Genomic DNA, 25,538 nt, shown 5'->3' with positions numbered 1-25,538 from the left:
CACTGTAACTCTGACAGTAATGTATGTGAAGCTCTAAAACACGTTTCATCTTTGTTATGCTGTTCATATCCACTTCCATCAGGTGCCAAAGAGGTGAATGCCAGTGGCAAGACATTCACAGTGAAGAGTTCCCTGCGGCTCCAGGTGGACCGGCAGGATGACGGTGTGGCCTACACTTGTAGAGTGGACCATGTGGCCCTGACTGCCACCCACGAAGACACTACGCAGGTCTTGGAGGTCCACTGTGAGTATGGCTGGGTCCCAACTCAAGCCAGCGTCCCATGATGCTCACATCCATATTCCTTACTATAAAACATAAACCTTCAAGGGTTAGTTCACCAAGAAATGAAAATTCTGTAATCATTTGCTCACCTTCACATCATTTCAAACCCGTAAGACTGTAGTTCATCTTTGGAACACAAATGAAGATTAATAATATCTGAGAGATTTCTGTCCCTCCATTTACAGTCTATGCAACTACCACTTTGATGCTTCAAAAAGTTCATAAAGAGATAATCCACATGAATCAAGCAGTTTATTCCAAATTTTCTGAAGAGACACGATCGCTTTATATGACGAACAAATTGAATTTAGGATTTTATTCACATGTAAACATTGATCAGCGAACATAAGCAAAAGCTCAACCGTATTTGTTTGACGCGCGAAAATGAACCTCACTGGTTCTTGCGGAAGTTCAGACGTGCTGCGTACGACGAGAATGAACCTCATTGGTTCTCACACGTCAAGCAAGCATGCTTGAGCTTCCGTTTACCACAACTGATGTGTGAGTTGATGAATGTTTATATGTGACTTAAAGCCTAAATTAAACATGAGGGTGAGTAAATGATGACCCCATAAAAATGCTTAATGAGTGCAATTTTCTGTCTTATGTTGACATTTCTATTGAAACAGGAAGTTTGGACTAGACATATTAAAGGTATAATTTCTTTTCCCAAATGAGAAAGACTTTAAATGTTAAAAATGTATTTATTTTATTTAAATTGTATCTAAGCTAAAAGACGTACTAATAGACGTTCATTGGGTGTTAACTAATTAAACTAGATATATGGTGGTAAAGCAAAAACTATGCACAGTGATTATAGAAAAATGTCATTTACCAGTTAGAGTTTCTCTTTGAAGCTTTGACATTTCATCAATCTAGTGAGACAGTGGAGCATTTGAGCCTGAGTAACGTCACATCACTTACCTTTTGATCTCCATAGAGTGTCATTCCTCCTCTTGGATGCTGTCTGAAACAATATTTCTTTGTTCATCTCTCTATCTCTGTTATAGATGCTCCCATTGTAAACATCATACACTCCGCAACCCTCCCACAGGAGGGGCAGTACCTGAAACTGGAATGTGTACCTCAAGGAAACCCCTCGTAAGCATTCACAATTTATCAGCATCTCGCTGAATTATAATGTTTGCTGTTTGCAAAGAGCTTTGGGAAGATGCGTTGCATATCTTCTGCACCAAGGAGAAATTGCCCTGTGGGCAGGCCTACAGCTAGCGGCTTATAACCACATGCTTGCATTAATGTGATGACTCATAAATTTGAACAGCTATGAATAAATAACCATAAATTCACATGGAAAACAACATTAAGAAGCTCTTATCTGTTGGTACAAGTGAAGCTAAAATAAGGCCAATACTTTATATAATATCTCCAAAAAAAAAAAGTGTTGACAAATCTTTGATAAACTTTGATAATACAGATAGCTTAGAACTGTTCTATGTTTGAAACTGAAGTTGAAAACTTTAAAACTCTCTCTATGATATGTGTATTCTCAAAGAGTAACTTTGTGGTGGTGTTTTCCATTGATTGTAGCATTATCGTAAGGAATCCAATTTTCCTTGATCTTTTGAGATCAAGGCGGAGATCTTTTGAGAAAAGTCTTCATTGTACTAGGTACTAACTTTCAGAACTCAAAAACTTTTCCACTTAAAGGAATAGTTCACCCAAAAATGAAAACTCTGTCTTTATTTACTCACCTTCAAGTTGTTCCAAACCTGTATACATTTATTTGTTCTGTTGGACACAAAGGAAGATATTTTGAAGAATGTGGGAAACTGAACAGTTCTGGGGCACCATTGACTTCCATAGTATTTATTTATTTTATTTTTTTTGTCATTCAATGGAAGTTATGGAAGTCCGTGCCCCAAAGCAGCCTGGTTACAAACTTTTTTCAAAATATCTTCCTTTTTGTTCAGCAGAACAAAGAAATGCATACAGGTTTGGAACAACTTGAAGGTGAGTAAATGATGACAGAATTTTCATTTTTGGGTGAACTATCTCTTTAAGCTGCAAAAATGGCCTGTTCTGTATTTCCATATACTGTATTCCGATATCAGACAAATACATTTGAATATATGCAAACACATGACCACTCATATTTACGTAAAGAACGCCTTTTTGGTGTTCAGATACTCAGTCACAGTGATGTAAGTATGAGGAACGAGAATAGATGCTATTACGTCTGCCAAACCTTGTGTTGTTTCTGGCTGTGTGTAGCATCTACAGCTCTGTAGATCCTAAACTGCAAAATGTTGTTATCACAGGATGGGAAATAGACAATAAAATAAAATAAAAAATGCATTAAATAATAAAAAAGCTATAATAATGCTTTTTATCAGAAGCTAAATGTCAGTTTTTCACCAGGCCAGACCCAGTACTCTGGACTAAAGACGGAGGAGAGCTGCCAGACCTGGACCATATGTTTGTCGAAGGAAGAGAACTCACCTTCACGTCACTGAACAAAACAGATAACGGCACCTACCGCTGTGAAGCCACCAATCACCTCGGCACCAGTCATGCTGAATATAAGCTGGTTATTTATGGTGAGTGACAGAGTAACATCTGAGAAACATGTTAAGCAAGCACAGCCCTTGCAGATCTGCATCGCTAATCAAACCTACGTTTCTACCCTGCTAGTAACTGTCATTTTTATAGTGAAGCACTTGAAAGCTGCAATGCCTTGAAATGATTTCTGGCTTGATAGATCAACCATATCTAGCTTAAAGGGATTGTTCAGCCAGAAATGAAAATTCTTAATTTACTCATTTACTCACCCTAATGTTTTTCCAAACTCATATGACATTTTATTGTGCAGAACACAAAAGGAGATATTTTCAAGAATGTCAGTTGTTTTTGTTCATATTATGGAAATCAATAGAACCCCAAACTTTTTGTGGCCGTATTTGATAGTTGAAGTTAGTTTTGATTTGATTTGAAATTGAATTAAGACTTAAATTTCAATCAGAAATTCATTCATTCAAAATTTCATTCAGAATTATTGTATTGCTTCAGAAGACTTCATACAAGTCATATGGATTCATTTCACATTACTTGTATGACGTTTATGGAACTTGAACTTTTTGGGTCTCATTGACTTTTATAATATGGGCAAAAGCTAGTATTATTAACATGAGTAAATGATGATAGAATTTTCAATTTTGGCTGAAATATTCCTTTAATTTAGTGGCTCAGTGGTTCATGTAGGTTGTCTACAAACCGGAAGGTTGGTGGTTCAATCCCCAGTTCCACCTGACCAAGTGTCGAGGTGTCCATGAGCAAGACACCTAACCCCAGCTGCTCCCGACGAGCTGGATGGCGCCTTGCATGGCTGACACCGCCGTCGGTGTATGAATGAGTGAGTGAATGGGTGAATGTGAGGCAATGTAAAGCGCTTTGGTGGCCATAGGTCTGTGAAAGCGCTATATAAATGCAGTCCATTTACCATTTACCATAAATATTGCACAAAAGAAGTGTACATATGCAGCAACCCACTTTTCTCTGTCGTTCTCTGACTTCACTTAAGAGAATGAGCTTCACACACTTAGCATGACAGTAAAGCATGATGGGTCTCGATACAGCCTGAGGTTCAGAGGCTACACTGCGTCCACATCTGCCATCTCTTTCATCAGAGGCAGCTGTGCGGAAACGCTCACAGGCTAAGAACGGATATGACTGTGAGCATCAAGCGGAAGATTCTCTCCTGCCTTCTTGACACTAAACCCCTCCAGTCCGGAAAATTCTTCCTCAGGCTCTCCATTTGAGAAGTTACTTTTCTCTCACTTTCTCCTTCTACCTCGGCTTTTGTATCCTCCCACGGGCCATCTTAAGAAGATTTAATTAGCCGTTATGGTGCAGTGTAGGGGTCCAGTCAGTGGCTCATTGAAATGTCAGGACACTATAACAACAAGGAGAACCAAAGCTTTTAATGATGTTGATACTATAAAACTGACACCTTCTCTGTAGGAATAAAAAGCTAATTGGGTGTCACAAATATAAAGCACCATGTCTGAATTCATTACTGTCTTTTTAAATGGCAAAACATGATGCCGTCCTTCCATCAGTGATTAGCACAGAACCCGGAGCAATATAATGGTCACTGTCCTTCATCAGATCACCTATCTTGTATTGTGCCAATTCCAAATGCACTATTACCTGTTCAATATGCAGCCGAATGCTTGATATTCCAGGCAGAGGGCTGCCATGTCAGTGGGGTACTTGAGAGGTAGGTATAGTCAATATTATTATTCAAATCTCACCCTTAATTAAAATTGGGCCATGACATTTAAATAAGATATTAGAGCAGGCCAATAGTATCTAGACTGTTTGAACAGGTTTGAACACTTTAATAATTCTCTATATCCCCCAACTAAAAAAGCCAAGAGCCAAAATCTCATGATTTGCTATTTCCATAAGCTATACTTTTAAAATTAGTGCAATTTTTGTTATAAAATTAAGTTTTTTTAAGGTGAATTTCTGCAGTACTAGCTCATCAAAAAGAAAATAATAATGAATGTTTTTAAAAGTTTCCAAAACACTTCCACTATCTATCATTGGTTGTTTAAACAAATAGCCACTCCCCAAACTCACCCCATTGGTTGATTTAGTGTTGCTATGTTGGGCTGGACGGATGATCAAATAAACAAAGCAATGTTTTGAAAGCAACAGAGACTATATGTTTATACTTTTTGGAGAAATCAGTCAATGAATGATTTACGTGTAGTCTAATTTTTTTTTACATCCAAAACATCACTCAAGCACTTCAACCATACAGAGAAATGCTTACAACCCTGCCATCTGTGAGTCGTTATTTTTCTAGTAATAGAATCTTGTGCCAAATGACTTGCTCTTGAGAAATTATCAGCTGCTGTGTGTATGTGTTAAAGCTGAACATGTACCTAGCAGATCATTTCACAAGAGCAAGTAATTTTGCACCGGATTTTATTATTAGAATGATAATAATATCTTTCGCATTTCTCTGTATTGTTGAAGTGTTTCTCCATATCACTGGGCAGGAATATACTGTTATGTGCTAATTAACATTCAGAGGGAAAAATCTTTTGTTTGTTCATTATTAAATGCATTATAAATAATGTTCTTTGGAAACAAAGACAAACTTTATCTGATCCTTTTCAAAAAACCAAGCCAAGCCAACAGTAGTGGTGTTTGATAAGGCAAAACTTTTACTATTTCTCTTACTTAGAGCTATAGGCTTTTGTTGATATTCCTAACCTATACATATGAACAAACCCTTTTCAATACTGAAAGAATTAAAGTTTGATGTGACAGTCTTCCTGCACCATTTATGCAACAAATGTGAATGATACCTGTGTGATTGGACAATAAACCAGCTGAAACAAATCTCATAGGAAACCAATAAGCAATGACAATGCTCTAACACTCATGACACCTTGGCAACAGCCTAGCAATGCCTTGAGTTTCACATGGCTCAACATCACTTACATTTTCCTCAGAGAATGTACAAGTCTAGCCATGAGCTGCTCTTAACTAATCTCTGCCCTGGAACCTGTGCACTGTCTAATTTATAGTTAGCCAGAGCTGGTGGCTGCTGTGCAATTTTGAGCTACTGTATCAGTTAGATTACTCTGCTTGTCTGCTTGAGTCCATTAGTATGAAGGCAGACTGGTGATTTAGCTTATCAACTTGAGCCCAAAACTCCTCTCCTGTCCTTATCGCTGCACTAAATATGCCTTATGCATGCATAACGACTGCCAGCATTACACTGATTGTTGAACCTGTCGCATTCAAGAGGCTTAAATGATACCTGCTGTTTTAAAAGCATAAATCACTCAACTTCAACTTAGAAATTATATAAGATTATGAGTGAACTTTGCTTTTGCATTTTAGCCTGGCCCCCTTTACTTAGAATATATATATATATATATACAGATACAGATAGTATACAGACAGATTTAGTGGCATCTGCTCTTTTTCCATTTTTAAAGATGCTCTAATATTGAGCTCTGCCTTGATATAAGGATATATTATTAGGAACAAAAGGGTTGTTACGGTGATTGTTCTTTACATTTTATCCATCATTTCAGCAGTGCAGACCGCTTTTGATATCACATCAAATATTGATGCTTTTCTCTTTTCTATCATTTTTGTGAGCAAAACTGTCATTTTGCTTTCATCTAGAATGGCTTGATATATTATACACAAACCAAACCCATTATCCATAAACATCATAAAGAAAGACATACATTTCTGGAATGTTCTGTAAATTTTTTCAATAGTTTATTCATGTGTGCATTGTTAAATTAAACCCATTCAGTTTTTATTTGCATTGTGTCAGCATACAACTATTGTTTCATTTGTTCCATTGTTGTTTTGTCTTTTGTCGTCTCTTTCTGCTTACATGTTTGTTGTCATTGTTTTTTGTTGCGTATATGACAGATGCCCCCACCACACCGTCACCATCCACAACCTCCCCTGCACCCACCCTCCCAGACACTACAGGTCCCTTAGACTCCAAGAATCAAAATTCTGCTGTCACCGGTAACAGAGGTACTGTACAACCCCACTGCCCTTCCTCCTCATCCTCCTCACGCACTTCCCTCTCCATGCCTATATCTCTCTTTCTTCTCCCCAAGCTGGTTTCCTCTGACTCGGGTCTGCAGCTCCAAGGACATCTGGAGAGAAGTGTTTTTGTACCCTGCAGTCTCTCTGCACCTTTGTGTGTCCTCGCTTAGTTCATATCTCTTCCATTCACCATTCACTTGTGTTCTAACTATAGCATCTCAACTGTGACAGTTTGAGCCTTTATGTGTCTTTATCTTTTTTCAACCCATCTTATTAAAGGTATGAATCAACAAAACAATACAAAATGGTTCATTGTTTATTCATGCTAGTGTCGTTTCAAACCTGTATGCTGTTATTTTTTTCCATTGAACACAAAAGGAGAATTTAAGAATCTTTACAGAAATTCCCCTTTGTTGAAGCTCTTAAAAAAGTTGTTTAGACTCCAGTTCATCTAAGCCTGGTTTCACCTTGGTAAAGCAAAATACCAATCTTTTTTCCCAAGAAGCACATGTGAAAATTTGAAACATTTAGGAGAGCAATTAAAAACTTTAGGGGTGCAGTAAATAATTATCAAATAGAATAACTGATATAAACAGACACTAGTACAATACTAGTAAAATCTATACAGTATATTGAATAATATGTTAAATAATGTTTTGCCGGCTGCTCAATCAAAAATATACAGCTGTCATACAGCCATCTACCACATAATATAAAGTAAACATTGTCGTAATTCATCAGCTGTAGATCTCAAGCAATCTATTGGCATAAACACATGGTATTAATTGCTTTTAACTGCTCTAAACCACAAGACTGTAGAATACATTTTGATTTGAAACATACAGTGCTACTGCTCGCATTTATTTGATGAAATCATAGCCTTTTGAAGTTTAATCACATTAGGCCGTATCATGATTAACTTTTTTTTATTCCCAAATTTAAGCCCTCTTAAAATAATAATTCAGACGTTTGATATACCATTTAAGATCTTTAAGACTTTTTTATGACCTGCGGGTTCTTTTGCACACATGCTCCTAAATACATTTTACAGTTTGCACACTATCTATTTTTAGTCGCAAATGTGAGTTTTGAGCCTTGCCACTGGTTCTTACATGTCGTATATCACAATGTCAAACAGCATATGGGTTTGGGACAAGTTTTGGGGGTGAGTAAATGGTCACCTTAACTATCCTCTACCCTGGAGTTTGTGCATCTTTAGAGGATCTGGACAACGGTTCCCATCAGTTTGCTAAACAGCAAGCCTGGAGGCATATACCATGTGACATAAGTGTTCTTTAGATCCTAGCCGTGAATGTCCGGTCTCAGGGGTATCAGGGTCTGTTTTGTTTCTTGTTTATGAATGCTTCAGCTAAATATAGACAGTGTGATTTATAAGGCGAAAATAAAAAAAAATCTCAATCCCCCTGGACTCTACAAAGGGTCGTTTGAATGTCTACCTATTTTTGTGCCACTTGTGAGGGGTACAGCCCTGTTGGTGCAACTTTGAGGGAAGTTTTTGCACAAAAACAAAATGGCTGTGTTTGTACTGTATCACGATAGCATCACCGTTCCATTCTTCAGAGAGGCTTACTTGGTTAAATTTGAGGATTATTTGAACTAAACATGGGATTTTGTAGAAGATTAAAGTTTATCCTGCATCTGTATGTTATCAGCAGACTGACTATTCCTAAGGATATCCAAGTTATATGTCAGGTTATGCTGGAATTATCCTTTAACTGCATTGTGTTTACAACCAGTCGACCAGAATGGAATCAGCTATTTGTGAAAAAATACCACACATACGTATGCCTTCCGTCGAAGCGAATTTTTCTCTGAGCTTGTAATGCTGAACGTCTGCAGTGTTAACAGATCTTATTTCTCTAAATGCATTAGCAGCTCATTCTCCTATCTGCGATCAATGGGGGCGTACCAGCGGCGAATTTCTGGCCTCATCGTTCTGCCGGGCTTAATGGGAATAATAACTCTTCCTCAAAGAAACACAGGGCCCTGACGATGCCATCAGTGCGCCTCCCGTCCCTGTTAAATCTGCCAAATGCGTTTTTGTGGCTTGCAAATTAGCTCTGACCTTATGAAGCTGAAAGGTTGAATAAAGTACTGGGGATGCTGAGAATTTTAAAATATTTACAGCTCACTTTTCATAATCAGCATGAAAGCGCCCTGCCGTAGACCCCTACGCTATTATTGTACCACTGAGACACTTTTACAGGGATAATGATTGGTCATGCCTTTTGTCTTTGGACAGGGAGAGGAAAGTGCAGAAATTTATCTGTTTTAGGGAGGGTCTGGGTTTAGGTTCATTAGCCAAGGGAGGACAACAAAGCGCAGCAGTTTTGCAAAATTATTACAAAACTTTTTAAACTGGTCCAGCGTCTGCCAAGAATTATCCGGCTTAATTGGATTTAACTCCAGGACATAAACAGAGAAGGGTCTATCGTGGAAGTGCTGAAGTTTTTGAAGCTTTGAAATATGTTGGCTTGAAAAAAAACCCCAATTATTTCGAATTATGTCCTATTATTTCCGCTGTAGGTTACTGTGGATTCCTCCAAGACCCTTTGTCAAAGGAGACACGTTATACATGGAAACGACTAGCCTCCTGCAAGGAGTCTCTCAGTGTGGAGTGGAACATATGTTTCTTGAAGCGTTGACCAGAAGCCTAGCAATTACTCAACACGGCCACACCGCAGGAGCATAATGGGCCGACGTGGGCTTGTCAGTTGTGGCCTGGATACTGCCTCGTTCATGGGCTGTAGTCCCAGTAAGAAGCAAACAAATGAGCAATCCTCAGAGAATCATTTGCAAGTTCTAACACTATGTTCCTGGTCTGCAAGCAATGCATGCCGCCTTGGAAAGCTTTGTTCATCCAATTAGTGCTTTATGAGAAGTCTAGAGCCATGTTTTAGATGCTTGAGTTATTTCTTCAAGTCATGTGAACACTTGGAGCTACGTAAGTGTGAATCGCAAGACGAGGGTTATCACGATTCAGCGCGATTAAAATTACGGAGGAGCCCTGATGATTTTCATGACTTTTTATAGACTGTGCCAGTGAAAAATGTTGCATGGCATACAACCTTAAACCTAATACAGTTTAAGAGAACTAGGGGAAAAAAAATAATTGTATATTGTTCCTTAATGCGTTTGACATCCCATGTATAAGAGATTGAAAGGATTGTGTTTTCGTTTGGTTAGCAAAAAGCAAAAAAAGTGCACAAGCCTGTAATTTTGTGATTGAAGCAAAGTGATGGAGAGAAATTATAGTATATTGTAACTTTTTTTCCTAACAGACCATTTAAAAAGGGACTAAGAACAAGAAGTATTTTAGTGCAATGTAGGTTTGCAAATATCAACAGTTTGGTTATATTTTTTCTGAAATTTGAATGAATTTTCCCAGATAATCTCAAATATGTTGCCGTAATAATTAGCACAACAAAATAATTTTATGATTGTGTGATCATCACCGTTATGTGTGATGGTAAAGTGTACACATCCAGGGGTGCAGCAACAATCTGAAATGTAGGAGGGACCTTATCAGCTTGGATCATTAATATTAGTTAGGTGACTTAACATATGTCCTTGCTAAATAGCAGGAAAGTGACCGCTATAGTAAATTACCACTTACACAGAGGCTTTGCTTGATCTTAAAGTCTTTAAATTGTAGGTGGCTGCAATTTTCTTTCTTGGCACAGCAGCAAAACTCTTAAAATATAATTTTTATTTCCCAAAAAGTGGAGGGGGCACACTTTGAAATATCTAAAAGCGTTATAATATTTGCAGTGCTCCTGGGTACAATCCATCCCTTCAGTTTCACAGGCATTACTTATCCTGTCTCAATTGACGATAATCATTACAGACAATTACTTTAGAGACATATATCCAGAAAACGAATCCCGAATAGGGTTTTAGAAGTGTAGAGTGAGGATTTCATCTTGGAAATCATTCATCCTGCTGCTTATTCTCAATAGAAGGATTAAAATGATTTTGAGCTTCATATCAATGAACATCTTAGAATTATTGATTTGAACTCCAAGAAAGGTGTGTTCCAGAGAACACCAGCAAAAAAAAAGAAAAGAAAAACGGCTCTGTTTAAATGGATAAGTCAAAGTTTCAGCTGTTTCAGCTGCCGTGTCCCTGGAGGGTCAGTTAAATATTGAGACTGGAGTCCTGAGCGCCCTCCTTTCTCTCTTTTCTGAAAATGACACAACACAGGAGAAATTAAAATGTAATACAAAGGTCTTTTTCCTCGGTCACGCGGCACGGTTATTGATGATCTGTCACATTAAGTCATGTCGAGGGAAGACTTATGGTAACAATTTAAAATATAACAGGAAAGGAAAAAAGAAAAATCATTAAACTCTGTCACCGAATATGAATTACGAATAAGACTCTCTTCATTCATTTAGTTTCCGTGGAAAGGAGACACTTTAAGTAATCCTCTGGAAGCCTTGAGCTGCTTTAATTTGCCGAAATAACCACTCTCGCCATTTCCCAGCATTCACTGCAGATCAAGTTTGAAGCATGACAGCCTAATTATGAATGTTACAGTGTAAAGTCTCCAAATCATTCAGTATCTTGCCTGCTCGTGCCTCTCTTTTTCTTTTGTTTTCTTTTTCACCCTATTTGGGTTCAATCATTGTCTCTCTCCAGACTCACTTTTTCAAGCACAGTTAGAAGCTGTAATTTGTTTTGAAAATCTAATTAAACCGTGCTGACCAACTCAGCGGTCACCTTTGCCCCCGTTTGGCTTTAGATCAACTCTCAAGAGCATCCGGTATGTAAATCAGCCCTCTAAAGATTCACGGGTCATTTAAGTGGCTGCTGTGCTGGGCAAAGGGATGTGAAAGATGGACAACAAGCATTTAGCCTTTTTTTTCCCTTTCTGCGTGGAAGGAGAATGGATGGAATGGTTGATTTGGATGGTTAATGTTTAACGTTTATTTCCTAGATTGGGCCCCCATGAGGGCCACAACTCGAATACAACAGCCTCCATTTCTTCCTGGTAAAAAATTTCCATTAGACACAATTGTCAAATGTTCTATCCCAGAAGAAAATGGGGAATAGTTATATTAAACAGTGCATTATTCGTCTTTATTTATTTAGTCAGAGACCTCTAATATAATTTAATTGGCTGGCTGCCAGTGTTATGAAGAGAAGTGAGCATGTACATGGAGGAAGAGAACAAGAACTATAGGAAGTCTGAGGCAGAATATTCATATGCCCTCCCAGAGAAAAAAGACACTGTCCATTAACTGGGAAATCAGCCAAAGCTATGCTTTTAGATTGTTTAAGAGACTGTAAAATTCTCATGAAATACTTATAGGATGTTTTATTGACCTGTTAGGCTTGTGGGTCCCAAGAAGGCCTATAATACCTAGAGAAAGTCAACCATTAGCATTTCCATTCATCTCAGCAGCAGTTTTTCAGCTCATGTCGCTTTTTGAATGGTCATAAATGGATAGAAATGCTTTTTACCCACAGAACAAGCAAAAAACCTATCCAAATTATCATATAGAGTACAGTCCGTTTACCGTGAGATATGTCAACATTGATCCTCTGTTTCTGATAGAACATGTGCAAACCTCCAAATTTAAACGTTTATTTACATTTATTTTATATGCCATTTTTAAACTTTTATATGCATTTCTGTATGCAAAAATAATCACTGTTACTTTCCCGCCTCTGTTTGCCTTCGGTTGTTTAAACAGATAACCTCACACCACAGGTGGAGTCAATGTACTAATAAATGGCTTATAGTCATCACTGCATATTAATGGTGCAGTATGTAAAATTGACAGCTTGCATTGAAATGGATACTGCAGTTCAAATTCAAAATATTGGAGAGCAAACAAAACCTTTATTCTGAGCCTTAAATTTGTAAATAATCCATTTAAATGTGGAAGTTTGCAGATGTTCTCAGACACTGAGGACTAATGTTGATGTATCTCATTGTAAACAGCTTAATATCCAACCGAGTTTCTAATCAAGTCTAATGAGCTCACACTTAAACTCATAATTTGGTTAATAACACCATCTTTCCATTCCACTGCATTTTACAATTTATGCGTAATTTGGTTTGCTTCTGGTTGATTGTGGTGGAACATTTGAATCCAAGAGTCAGAGTAAATCATGCATACAGCAATCAAATCACAAATGCCATTGAATAGCTTGTGCTGGATTTTCATATTAGGTGATTTATTGGGAGGTTTCCGTTCAATTGGCTTTCCGCATAGACTCGTGCTTTGAATGAGGGCGGTGTTTTTATGTTACAATTCTTCCGGTAGGCCAACCATCTTTCTGCACCTTTCAATTTGGAAGCACATCAGTACTTGCCCTGTAAATGTTAATTTCCAGTGTTCGATTGTACCATGAAGGTGAAGCTTTCCAGTTCAGCACTTTCTCTGTCTGATGTTCTTCAATAGCCCACCAATGTAAAGAAGATCACCGAAGCGTTGACGTTCGCTTCCCTACATCCATTTTACACCCAGCCCACACTCACAGTCGCCATTTAAGGCATTTATACAAATATCAAGATTACCGTAACAATAATCTCCTAGACAGCATTTGCCGGTCTCCCGAATTAGCATGTGGAGTTAATGGTAACGCTCACCTTGAAATGTCATCCCGACAAGAGCGCAACATGACCACCCCTGCTGCTCCTGCCCCCCCCCCCCCCCCCCCCCCCCATGAGGCCTCTTCATAACCCCCTACCACGTGGGTTTGTTAAAAGAGTGCTTCCTGCATGTTTTTCCTCTGAAACGTTTTTCTTTAAGAATTCATGTGACCGCAGGGATTCACACACTGGGTGCTGTTGCCGTTCTCAGCATTGTTTAGCCACAGCCGGATTGAAAGCCTCTTCTCAGATGTGCCGCTGGTGAGTTTATATCTCACACCATAAGAGTGGTGTGGTTTCACTGCCGTTAATTTGTTACATTTGCCAGAGCCACACAATGCAGGGGCCAGGCAAAGGAATTGTGAATATTAAAATAGGAATGTGTGTGCTGTGCTTCAATATTAAATCATAAGGGAAGGACTGTCGCAGTCCTTATTAAAAGATAATGTGTGCTGAGGGAGAGGAAACATATCCCTTCTCTGCTGGTGGATCTCGCTACTTTAAGCGCTATGTTGGGCATGTCTATGGACAAACACTCCGATGAGTTAAATTTGTGTGCACAAGGAAAGAAAATGAGAAACTGACATAAAAAGAAGAGCAGGGTCAAATAATAAGGGGATTGAGGAGAAATATAAAGCATGAACTGAAGGAAGTAAAAACAAAAGATGAGTCGGAAAGTACGTATCCAAACAGTTTTAATTGTACATATTTATATGAGGAACATTTCCTCATATTTTTGACCCTAGTGGAATAAAAATGCCTTTTTATAATTACGTTTACATGACTTAATAAAAATATGGGGTTTGCTTCAAATTAAATGTATACAATTTAAATGTGTGGTGTGTTTCCTACCTTTTTTTCAGTATTCATCCTATATATATTGTATATATTCTTGTACGTTTATTAAAAAAAAAAATGTAGTAGCCTATATATATATATATATATATAGTTTTCTTAAAATTATACATTCACTTTATCATAAATGATTTATTACAAGTGTATGTACACCCCATAAAATGACTTTTTAAAAGAAAGTCATTGTTAGAAAGTTATTGACTAATGAGATGAACTATGTTACTCCTTCTCTCTAACTGTAGAAATTATCCTTAATATATAGGGTAACACTTTACAATAAGGTTTTAATGTATTAACTAACATGAACTAACCATGAGAAATACATTTGTTAGTTTATTTGTTAACCTTTGTTAACGTTAGTTAATAAAAAATACAATTGTGCATTGTTCACCCATGTTACTTCACAGTGCATTAACTAATGTTTACAAATACAACTTTAGATTTTTTAATTATGTATTAGTAAATTATGAAATTAACATCAACAAAGAATAATAAATGTAGAAGTGCAGTTCATTATTAGTTAACTAATGTAGTTAATTAATGTTAACTAATGAAACCTTATTGTAATAGCATAGTTAGAGATTACCAGGCCTCTCACAGTGTCAATGGACTCGCCCTAGGACAGCACTCAGCATGGCAACCCCACGCTGAGCGTTGATAAAAATAGAGCGAGGACAGAGAAGGGCTAATTATCACAACACCAAGAGATGTACTTGAGATTCACAGTCTAATGTTCAGGGACAAAGGTGTCTGAACACTTACCAGTACAGAGATTTAGAATGGCAATGCCAAGCATTTGTTTTGTTACTTGTTACTTTTCTCCTAGTTAGACAGGTGTTAGCGATTTCTCTACCATTTTGGTAGAAAAAGGGTAAAAAGCTAAGTCCGTTTGATAGCCGAACGCTGAAGTCACACACACCTGCGGTGAAATACTTTTTGGGACTTAAGTTTGATTTATTGATGTCATAAAAATTTAGAGAGTTTAATACCACAGCCTTTCACTGTTGGAAATTCAGAAACATGTGCTGTCAGATACGAGTAGCCGCTCCACATTTCATATTTCAGCGATTCGCTAAAAGGGTGATAGAGATCTGCTCATATTTTGTGTTTTTATTGTGATTGATTGTCACGGGGAAGTCAGATGCAGCTTGTAGGTTTTATACTCCTCTTGTAAACACAACAAAGTGAAGAAATGCTATTATTGAGAGAGAGAAAGAGAGAGACTATGAGATGTCAATCAGAGGGATGGAGTCGACGCGCCCAGCCGATGTCGATCCGAGGTGGGATTCTCCATTACTGAAATGGACCGTTTGAATGGCTCTCTGGCCCTGAGTTTATCCCGGCTTTGTGCGGCTGATACAGTAATTGCAGGCAGTGATTAGGAAGCTCCCGCAGCACAAAGCACAGCCCGGATTAAACGCACACGCTGGGGCAGATGCAACGCATGCTGTCAATTATAATATACCACTCCAAATGGCACTAAGCGGGGAAATAATAAAGAACCACAGCTCACAGATAGAAAGGAGACAGGCCCATCTTTTAAATTAACAATACGCTCGAGGTTCGAGAGCGTTTTCTGGTCGGGATGAAATGAAGTCGCCCACAATTTGAACAGCAGGTCTTGTCTTCTACAACTACACTACACCCTTAAAAAGAAGGTTCTTTATTTAGCATTGATGGTTTTTAACCTTTAACATCCATGGAAACTTTTCGATGAACAAGTTGTTCTATTATAGTGGAAAAGGGTTCTTTATAATATTCAAATGTTCTTCACACTAAGGAACGACTCATCACTTCTGGGAAGACGTTCCACTGGGAGATTTGCTCCCGGAGCATCAGTGACCCCGCTGAAAGGACTTTTGACCATGCAGTGTATTTTTGTTAGTTACGAGCAGCTGATGACAGACTGGAAAACACTGTGTGTTTGTTATGGCTCATGTCTTCCTCTTTACTTTCATTCTGTGCATGCATAAAACCCTGTCCAACCCCCATATGGCTCGATCTGTCGGTTCAGAGACTTTAAACTCCTTGAGCAGACAGGAGAGGGCTGAAGCTTTAGTCTAAACTATCTGTTGTCAACCTTCTGATATTTTGAAAGTTAAAAGTATGAATAAATGAGAAAGGTTACCAACAATGCTTTCTCCTCCTCTCTCTCTCTCACTCTCTTACAGATCCTAATGCCCAGAAAAATGTGCCAGATCACGCTCTAATCGGAGGAGTAGTCGCTGTTGTCGTTTTCGCAACTTTGTGCTTAATTATTGTATTGGGACGCTACCTGGCACGGCATAAAGGTACGATTTTCCTTTTACTGTCTGTAAAATCTAGATACAGTGGTACTCAAAAATGCATCATCTACAGTGGGCTTCAAATGTCTGAGACCACCTGTGATTCAAAACCTGCAAATAAACAGTTTTATTCATTTGAATCATTTAAAATAAAGGAAATGTAAAATTAAAGGGTTAGTTCACCCAAAAAAATTAATTATCCCATTATTGACTCACCCTCAAGCCTTCCTATGTGTATATGACTTTCTTCTTTCAGCCAAACACAATCGGAGTTATATTAAACAATATCCTGACTTTTCCAAGCTTTGTAATAGGAGTGAATAGTACTTGAGATTTTGAAGCCTAAAAATTCCATATTTATAACTTTATAAACTAGAATCTGGCTTCTGTACGCGAGTCAAGTTCCGGCCGAAGAGTGAACTCTGACCCAACGCATGAAGTATTGATGAACACGGAAGCAAAGAGGATAGCAAGCAAAACAGAACACCGGTCACGAATTAGAAGTCTAAAATGAGAATTCTTAAAGAGAAATGTCAGAGAAGCTTGAGTTTGTTGCCCAGCCCTATTTGTTTGATCCGCGAGAGGCGTCTACTCTCAGCTAAGCTTACGCCACTCCTACATCCACAGCGCTTCACTTTTTTCACATTTTCTGTTACAGCCTTATTCCAAAATGGATTCAATTCTTTATTTTCCTCAAAATTCTACAAACAATACCCCACAATGACAACGTGAAAGAAGTTTGTTGTACATGTATTTGCTCAATACTTTGTTGAAGCACATTTGGCACCAATTACAGCCTCAAGTGTTTTTGAGTATGATGCTACAAGCTTGGCACACCTATTTTTGGTGTCACCTATCTTCTATGCAGAACCTCTCAAGCTCCATCAAGTTGAATGGGGAGCATCGGTGCACAGCCATTTTCAGATCTCTCCAGAGATGTTCAATTGGGTTCAAGTCTGGGCTCTGGCTAGGCCACTCAATGACATTCACAGAGTTATCCCGTAGCCACTCCTTTGTTATCTTGGCTGTGTGCTTAGGGTCGTTGTCCTGTTGGAAGATGAACCGTCGCCCCAGTCTGAGTTCCAGAGTGCTCTGGAGCAGGTTTTCATCAAGGATTGCTGCACATTGCTGCATTCATCTTTCTCTCGATCCTGACGAGTCTTCCAGTTCCTGCCGCTGAAAAACATCCCCACAGCATGATGCTGTGACCACCATGCTTCACTGTAGGGATGGTATTGGCCAGGTGAAGAGCGGTGCCTGGTTTCTTTCAGACATGACGCTTGCCATTCAGGCCAATCTTTTCAGTTCAATCTTTGTTTCATCAGACCAGCTAAATTTTTTTTCTCATAGTCTCAGAGTCCTTCAGGAGCCTTTTGGCAAACTCCAGGTGGGCTGTCAAGTGTTTTTTACTAAGGAGTGGCTTCTGTCTGGCCACTCTACCATACAGGCCTGATTGGTGGAGTGCTGCAGAGATGGTTGTTCTTCTGGAAGATTCTCCTCTCTCCACAGAGAAACGCTGGAGCTCTGTCAGAGTGACCATCGGGTTCTTGGTCACCTCCCTGACTAAGGCCCTTCTCCCCCGATTGCTCAGTTTGGCCGGGCGGCCAGCTTTAAGAAGAGTCCTGGTGGTTCCAAACTTCTTCCATTTACGGATGATGGAGGCCACTGTGCTCATTGGGACCTTTAATGCTGCAGAAATTATTCTGTACCCTTCCCCAGATCTGTGCCTCGATACAATCCTGTCTCGGAGGTCAACAGACAATTCCTTGGACTTCATGGCTTGGTTTGTGCTCTGACATGCACTGTTAACTGTGGGACCTTATATAGACAGGTGTGTGCCTTTCCAAATCATGTCCAATCAACTGAATTTACCACAGGTGGACTCCAATCAAGTTGTAGAAACATCTCAAGGATGATCAGTGGAAACAGGATACACCTGAGCTCAATTTTGAGTGTCATGGCAAAGGCTGTGAATACTTATGTACAGGTGATTTTTTTCGTTTTTTATTTTTAATAAATTTGCAAAGATTTCAAACAAACTTCTTTCACGTTGTCATTATGGGGTATTGTTTGTAGAATTTTGAGGAGAATAAATAATTTAATCCATTTTGGAATAAGGCTGTAACATAACAAAATGTGGAAAAAGTGAAGCGCTGTGAATACTTTCCGGATGCACTGTACATCATGCGACGCAAGGATGGACATTACTGGAAGCTAGTGATTACAGTTTATAAAGTTATAATTATGGATATTTTTATTAAAAAAACGCATTACTTATGTGTATATATATATAAATATATATGAAGAGTTCAGATGCAAAAGCCTCTAAGTGCAATCTGAAATTTTCTTCTAGAATGATTAATTATTAAGCTCGTATATTTAAGTTCAATAATTTCACTTAAATGACAATTAATAGGTAATCTTCATTGCCATTTAAGTGAAATTACTGAACTTAAATATACGAGCTTGATAAAAATGATCATTCTAGAAGAAAATTTCAAATGGCACTTAGAGGCTTTTGCATCTGAACTCTTCATATATATATATATATATATGCTACCCTACACTGAAGTAATGGCTTCTGAAAATTCAGCTTATTATTTTTACAATTTTTTACTTGTTTTCAATATTATTTTTTAAATTATATTTCACAATAATATCTTAATTTACTTTTTACCAGTAGTACATACAAATGATTAGCATTGTCACAAGTAGTCTCAGACTTTTGGACACAAGTGCATATATAGTGAGGTTCAAGTTACTTGAAAGACTTAATATCACTTCTTATAATAGTAATAGTATTTTTCTGTGACACTTTATTTTACAGTCCTTGTTACATGTAGCTAATGTAGTAATAAATATAAATGATGCATAATTACATGCAACTAACCCTAGCCCTATAGTAAGTACACATACAGTAGTTAATTATTATTACTCACATAAATATATAATTACACTTTAACACGGACACCTTCAAATAAAGTGTAACCTATTTTTCCTACATAAACTTGCCATTTTGAAGTTTTTGAAAATCACATTGTTTTTTAAATCAAGAAATTGTGTGTGTGTTTCAGGCACGTATTTGACAAACGAGGCCAAAGGAGCGGATGACGCCCCGGACGCAGACACAGCCATCATCAATGCCGACGGCAACCACGCACACGCAGAAGAAAAGAAAGAGTATTTCATTTAGACTGCAAGTGGCACTGCGCTCCTCTCTCTCCTCCTATTCCTTCCCTCCTTCCCTGCACAGTGTAGGAACTTCTTCAGACAGCAACGGAAGCTTCTTCTCGCCCTTCTTTTCCATTCTGTTTGTTTTTGTTTTGTTTTTTTCATTTCAGTTTGGTTTTCTTTTGCCTTTTTCAATAACAGCTCACCTGCTACTTTTTTACGAGCAACTTATTTGCTGAAGATGTCACCTTTTGTAATCATTATATAGCTGTAAAACACCCCCAAAGTAGTCCAAAAATGTCTAAATCTCCAAATATGAAAAAAAGAAAAGAAAATTGTCTGCAGCCATCTTTCAATAAGGACTCGCCCTTCATCTTCTCACAGTGCCTAAATATACAGATGTCCGCTGAATTTCAGTCAATGCCTTCGTTTGTCAGGCCTCTGATTGGTTGCTTGCTTTTATCTTCAGCGGTATGATTTTTTAAAATGTTTTCTGGTCTGTTATTGTTTTAATTAATTTCTACTTTTGTTTTGGTTGTGATTCATGCTGAATCCATTTATTGTGCTGTTTCTCCCAAAAAAAAACAAAAAAAACGATGTACAGTAGTGAAAATATACTCAGACTTGAAGTGAGGGAGGTTCCCTTTTTATTCTACAGATTTTTAGGTGTTAATAATGTTATCGGTACGTAGAGACGCTCCATTCTCCAAAAGACCATTACATGATGTGAAACTGACAGCTCACACTATGGCTAAAATCAGTATTTTGTACTTGAACTGTAGATATTGGTATGTAAATGAATAGCTCCACAGAAGGTCTCAGTGTGTTCCAGCGAAAATCACCTGTGTTTTTAAAAATTAGGATAAGCAGTTACTTGGTTATTTGGTTACCAAATAAACCATAGCGGGTTAGTGAATTAGCAACCAGGCAAAGAAAGAAAGAAGAAGCCCAGTTGTGTGTGTTTGTGTAGTATGATGATGCATCTCCACTGCTTGGTTCTTATGACACTTGCTTCTGTATTCCTGCACTGACCGGCCCATAACAACAGATCCACGATCGAGGCGGGAAACATCCGTACGTCATCCTTCAGCTGTTTACACAACCGTCGTGCCGAACACAAGATATCTCACAAAACAGAAAGTGATACTTTAAAAGGGACAAAAATAAGTAGTGCGCTACTATTTCAGTGCTCTTAAACCTTTGTGTCATTGGTTAGATCAATATACAGTTCATGAAAGATCCCAAAAAAAAAACTTTGTATGCAAACCTGAATATTACACATACATTATGTAACAATGCTAAGAGAACGTTGCCGATATGCAACATTCATAAAGTGTCACCCACCTGCTCATTCCACAGCGTGAGGTTTAGGCCAAACACATAAATAAGCACAAAACAACTCATGAATGAGGTCTAATGCAACAATCATGACGTAAAAATAACTAACTTTGATTTTCATTACCCAGACTAGACATCAGCACACTAAAGTCATGGATTATGTTGATGGTCGGAAGTGTTTTTGAAACAACAGTATCTTTTTTTCGGTTCTTTTGTTGATTTCTACGATGAATAGACAACCTTGCTAAGGCTGTATAATATATCTGCTAAATGTGGTAACTAGTGAAAATTGTTGTTAGACTTCGGGGTCCCTAATTCCATCAAGTTTGTATATTAGCTGATCTAAATATTGGTGGGGAAAAAAAATATATCTTATCTTTTTTTCATCTTATTTGTCATTAAAAGATTATTCACAACTTCACAACCTTTGCTATAGCTCAAGGCATGTATATACTGTATAAGTATCACGTTTTGGGGAAACATTTTTGAAAGATCATTTTTTTTGTTTGACTGTAAATTATTTAATTTTGCTTAATTGAAAACCACTTAATGAGTATGACGGAAATTGTGACAGCAATGGGTTACTTGTTAAAATGGCAAAGCTATGTATTTGTCGAACGAAAACACTTTTATCTGATGTTCGTTTCCTGTAAATGATGACGATTATTGTTCATACTTGGCATTGCTTTCGCAGTCTGTCTCCGTTCTCACATAGGAAAGATATCAGTGAAGCTTATAAAACCAACAGATGGTCAAGCTTTACATGTTTGATAGTAATATCTCGAAAACATCTTTTCATTTAGTCCTAATGCACCACATTGACACATATCACTTCCATATACACGTATGTAACTCAAATGTAATTGTCTTGTATGTCACATGTATCCCTAATATGTGTGAATATATTAATGGCTAGGAATATGGTATCCTTTGACAGAGCCAACAGTCAGATTGCATACGACTTGAGGCCAAACCGTTTATCAGTGCTCACAGGATCAATTTAAGCCTTATGAAATGAAACGTGCTGACATGCTACTCAAGCCACAATTACCTTTCATTTATTTCTCTTTTCTTGCTACTTTCTCTCTCTGTGGACTGGCTCAATGCCGTCTGTCTGGCATAATAACCGCTAACAATGTTTGGTACTTGTCTGTCTGATCGTGACACTGACCTAATTCTGCCTTTGTGGTCAGTAAATCACATGCTATTATCAAGAAAATATATTCACTTGCTCAGATTTTGACCCGTTACAGAACATACTCAACCTTTTTAAGAACTAATAAATCAGCTTCTTTTATCACCATAATTGCCTTTGTGTTTGTAGTGGGAGCTTCATGTTGTTTTGTCACTTCAGCTCTTGCGGGTTCTTGTCTTGTTTCTTTTCCCTCAAACTTGCCTTTGTACATTTTGCATGTTATATTGTCACGTCATATTCACATTTTAATGCACCAGAATTCATTTCCAGTCTGATGTTTTTTTGTTCAGCTAGTGATTGCAGTGGAATGGTTCATAGCTAAAACGATGGCCTAAAACTTTTGGATTTAAAGTTTGGGGATTTATTCAGTAAATCAGTGACAATTTGCCATTTTAGTCCCAGTTTATGTACTGTAGTTGGTGTGGAAGGACTATTAAAACACAGACCACTGTTCTGTTCCAAAACCTTTACTAGTTAACATGCTCCCAATGCAAAATAAACTTAATATTGTGTTAGTTGGTGAAAAGTATTGAAATTAATTGCAAAATTGTTCTTTTATTAAATATTTGTTTGCACTAGTAAGTTTAATGCTTATTAGAGTATCATGTCATTAGCTTAGCAGCATGCTAACTGCAAACTGCAAAATCAACTGAATTGCTGGCAATGTTGAGTGTTCTAAATTGGTAACTTATGAGGTTCCATTACAGTTAGGATGCTGCCTATCTAGGCAGCTCACTAGGTTTTGGAACAGAGCTCATATTTTGTTTTTGGAGTCTGCAAGTGACAACAATATTAATGTACAACTGTTATGTCACTGAACATTATGATCAAGAAAAAAAAAGGTTCCATATGTTCACATTGTTTCTCCTCCTGACAGACTATAAAAATACAGACTATACCAATTAGCACGCAGATCAAAAGGCAGAATAATGAAATTTTACCTAAGAAAGAACTATGTAAAATACAGCATTTATGATCACAGTGATATGTGGAAATAGTAAAATGCACTCACTCTCATCGACCTTCTTTTTATTTACTATACACTGAAATTAAAGCATTTGTGCATCTAGCAAAGAGTCTCTTTTAACAAACCCCAAGTTTATGAGAAACAACAGTAACGCTGTTAATCAAAAACTGTTTTAACTTCACCCAATTACATCATTTTAATAATTTGCATTTTTTTTTTTTTTTTTTTTTTGCATCTCAGGTATGAATCAAATGTTTTGTTTTTTTTTCTAATATCATACAGGTAGCTCATACCAATGTATTTCTATTTGCTTAATCATACTGCATTTACAACATCATTATACTGTTTATTTGATGCTCTTACTTTTTTCATGTGTATATATGCTTGTTGCTTCACATATCTCCAATTCATGACACACAAGCTTGTATATTGTTTAAACAAGCTGTCCAGTTGCTGTAACGACCTGTTGTGAAATTTAGACCAGAAAAAGATGCACACCAATTTAGCTAGTAATGTGTTACACTAAGAGGGCTGTTGTCATAGTAAGGACACACTACATGTAGGTCAAGATCAAATAGTTCGAAGGAAACGGTGTTTTCAGTTTTTCACATGACCTTGCTAGATTTAGCACCTGCACCGACGACACCACAATGCGCACTGTTCCAGAAACGTCTGTAGTTGAATTGTAAAAAATAGACAGACAAACGCTATTTAAATTTCACCACGTTCCTCTCACGTTGCAAAACAATTGTGCGTGCCAGTGAAGCAGATGTAGTGGGTAGCATACTGTGCACTGGTAGATCGAGTACCTGGTTTCTAAGCGAATCGGCCTCTCTAGCTCTTGAAATGATAGTGACTTCAGAACACGAAGGGTTTGTGCTTCTTGTAGCAAGCTGAAATGAAAACGCCTCATTTGGTTTATTTTTCTTTTCTTTTTTTTAAATGTGTTCCTTGGTGTATTCATTTGATTCGAAATTCAATTTTAAGCCTAATTCACATGTATGGAATGAAATTGTTAAATAAATAAATGCCAAAAATTCCTGTCTGTTCTTCTTACTGTCTAAATGCAACACAATTAATCTGGATTTTCTCCATTCATTTCTTAATGTCTGTCCATATATCTGCAAAACCAAACACCAAATCCATCCAGAACACCTTATCACAAGCATCTATTCACAACACCCTAATGACCAGCCTAGCAACACCCTAGCAACAAGCCACCACACAGAACTGCCTATCAGCACCCTAGCATCCACTCAGAACACCCTAGAACACCATAACAACAAGCAGCCACTTAGACCTGCCTAGCAACACCCTAACAACCACCCTAAATGGCTAAAGTTTTCTAGACAAACATTCTTTTTCTATCAGTCTTTGCTTTTAAGCTTTTAGGCCAGTTCACACTAGGAACGATAACTGCAATGATACGGATAGTTCTAAAAAAAAAATCGTTCTAAATATAAAAAAACAGCAGAGTCCACACTACAACTAAAACAGACCAGAGAAATATTGTTGGAATCACTTTCAGATTTTTTTTTTATTTTTTTTTTTGGAGAACAATAAAAAGTATTTACAGCCAATCAGAAACCATCCTGCTTTAAAGAGCTTGAGTATTTAAAGTGGCAGGCAACAAAATTGCAGTGTGAATAAACAAAATGATTTCGTCCGCTGGTGTGGACGCTAATATAGTTATCTTTATCTGTATAGTTATCGTTCTCGGTGTGAACGGGACTTAAACATGTTGTTTTTGCATGCTCACTGCATAGGTTGGTCTGAGCTGCAGGATGTTTTGGAATGTAATAGAACGCAGACATGGCTGCTATCATGGAGACAGATACAAACTATGAGAGATAAAGACTGCACAAGACCCCTGAGGGGAAGAGAGACAGCAGCCCTCAGGGCAGGAAACCGTGATCATTGTGAAATCACCACAGGGGACGTGTCTTCGCTCCTACACACACACTCACACCGAGGTCAGCCCACCACAAAAACCATCTCTGTCATTTCAAAACTGCCTCATAGCTCGGGTCTATTATGACTAGGAAGATCAAGACTACACACAACAGCCAAACAATATTTTTAGCTGAGTAAAGAAACACAATTGCTGTAATAGTTTTTATCATGAGACATATTTTGAAATCCAGAACAACCACAAAGACACAAATGTGACATCATACACCATTATAAATCATGTTATAATATCTACAGCAGTGTTATTTTTAGTAGTAAATATATACTATATTATAGCATTTATTAATATTTCA

At 37.7% G+C, this 25,538-nt stretch overlaps 1 protein-coding gene across 6 annotated transcripts in view; it reads left to right on the top strand.

The window, feature by feature from the left end:
- Nucleotides 1-24,311, top strand: part of cadm2a (cell adhesion molecule 2a) — a 467,971-nt gene extending 443,660 nt beyond the window's left edge. For 4 of the 6 annotated variants that reach the window (XM_084104981.1, XM_084104979.1, XM_084104978.1 and 1 more), the window contains 6 exons: nt 83-244; nt 1,294-1,384; nt 2,663-2,841; nt 6,713-6,823; nt 16,490-16,609; nt 19,678-24,311. In XM_084104981.1, coding sequence (XP_083961107.1) covers nt 83-244; nt 1,294-1,384; nt 2,663-2,841; nt 6,713-6,823; nt 16,490-16,609; nt 19,678-19,796 — 782 coding nt within the window. In that variant the 3' untranslated portion in view covers nt 19,797-24,311. The remainder of the gene's footprint in view (nt 1-82; nt 245-1,293; nt 1,385-2,662; nt 2,842-6,712; nt 6,824-16,489; nt 16,610-19,677) is intronic. The other 2 variants (XM_084104983.1, XM_084104980.1) reach the window with 1 other exon arrangement.
- Nucleotides 24,312-25,538: the final 1,227 nt, after the last annotated feature.

The sequence above is a fragment of the Abramis brama genome (genome assembly GCF_963993115.1).
Source record: "Abramis brama genome assembly, chromosome: 25".
NCBI lineage: Eukaryota > Metazoa > Chordata > Actinopteri > Cypriniformes > Leuciscidae > Abramis > Abramis brama.
This window is presented reverse-complemented; position numbering and strand designations above follow the sequence as displayed.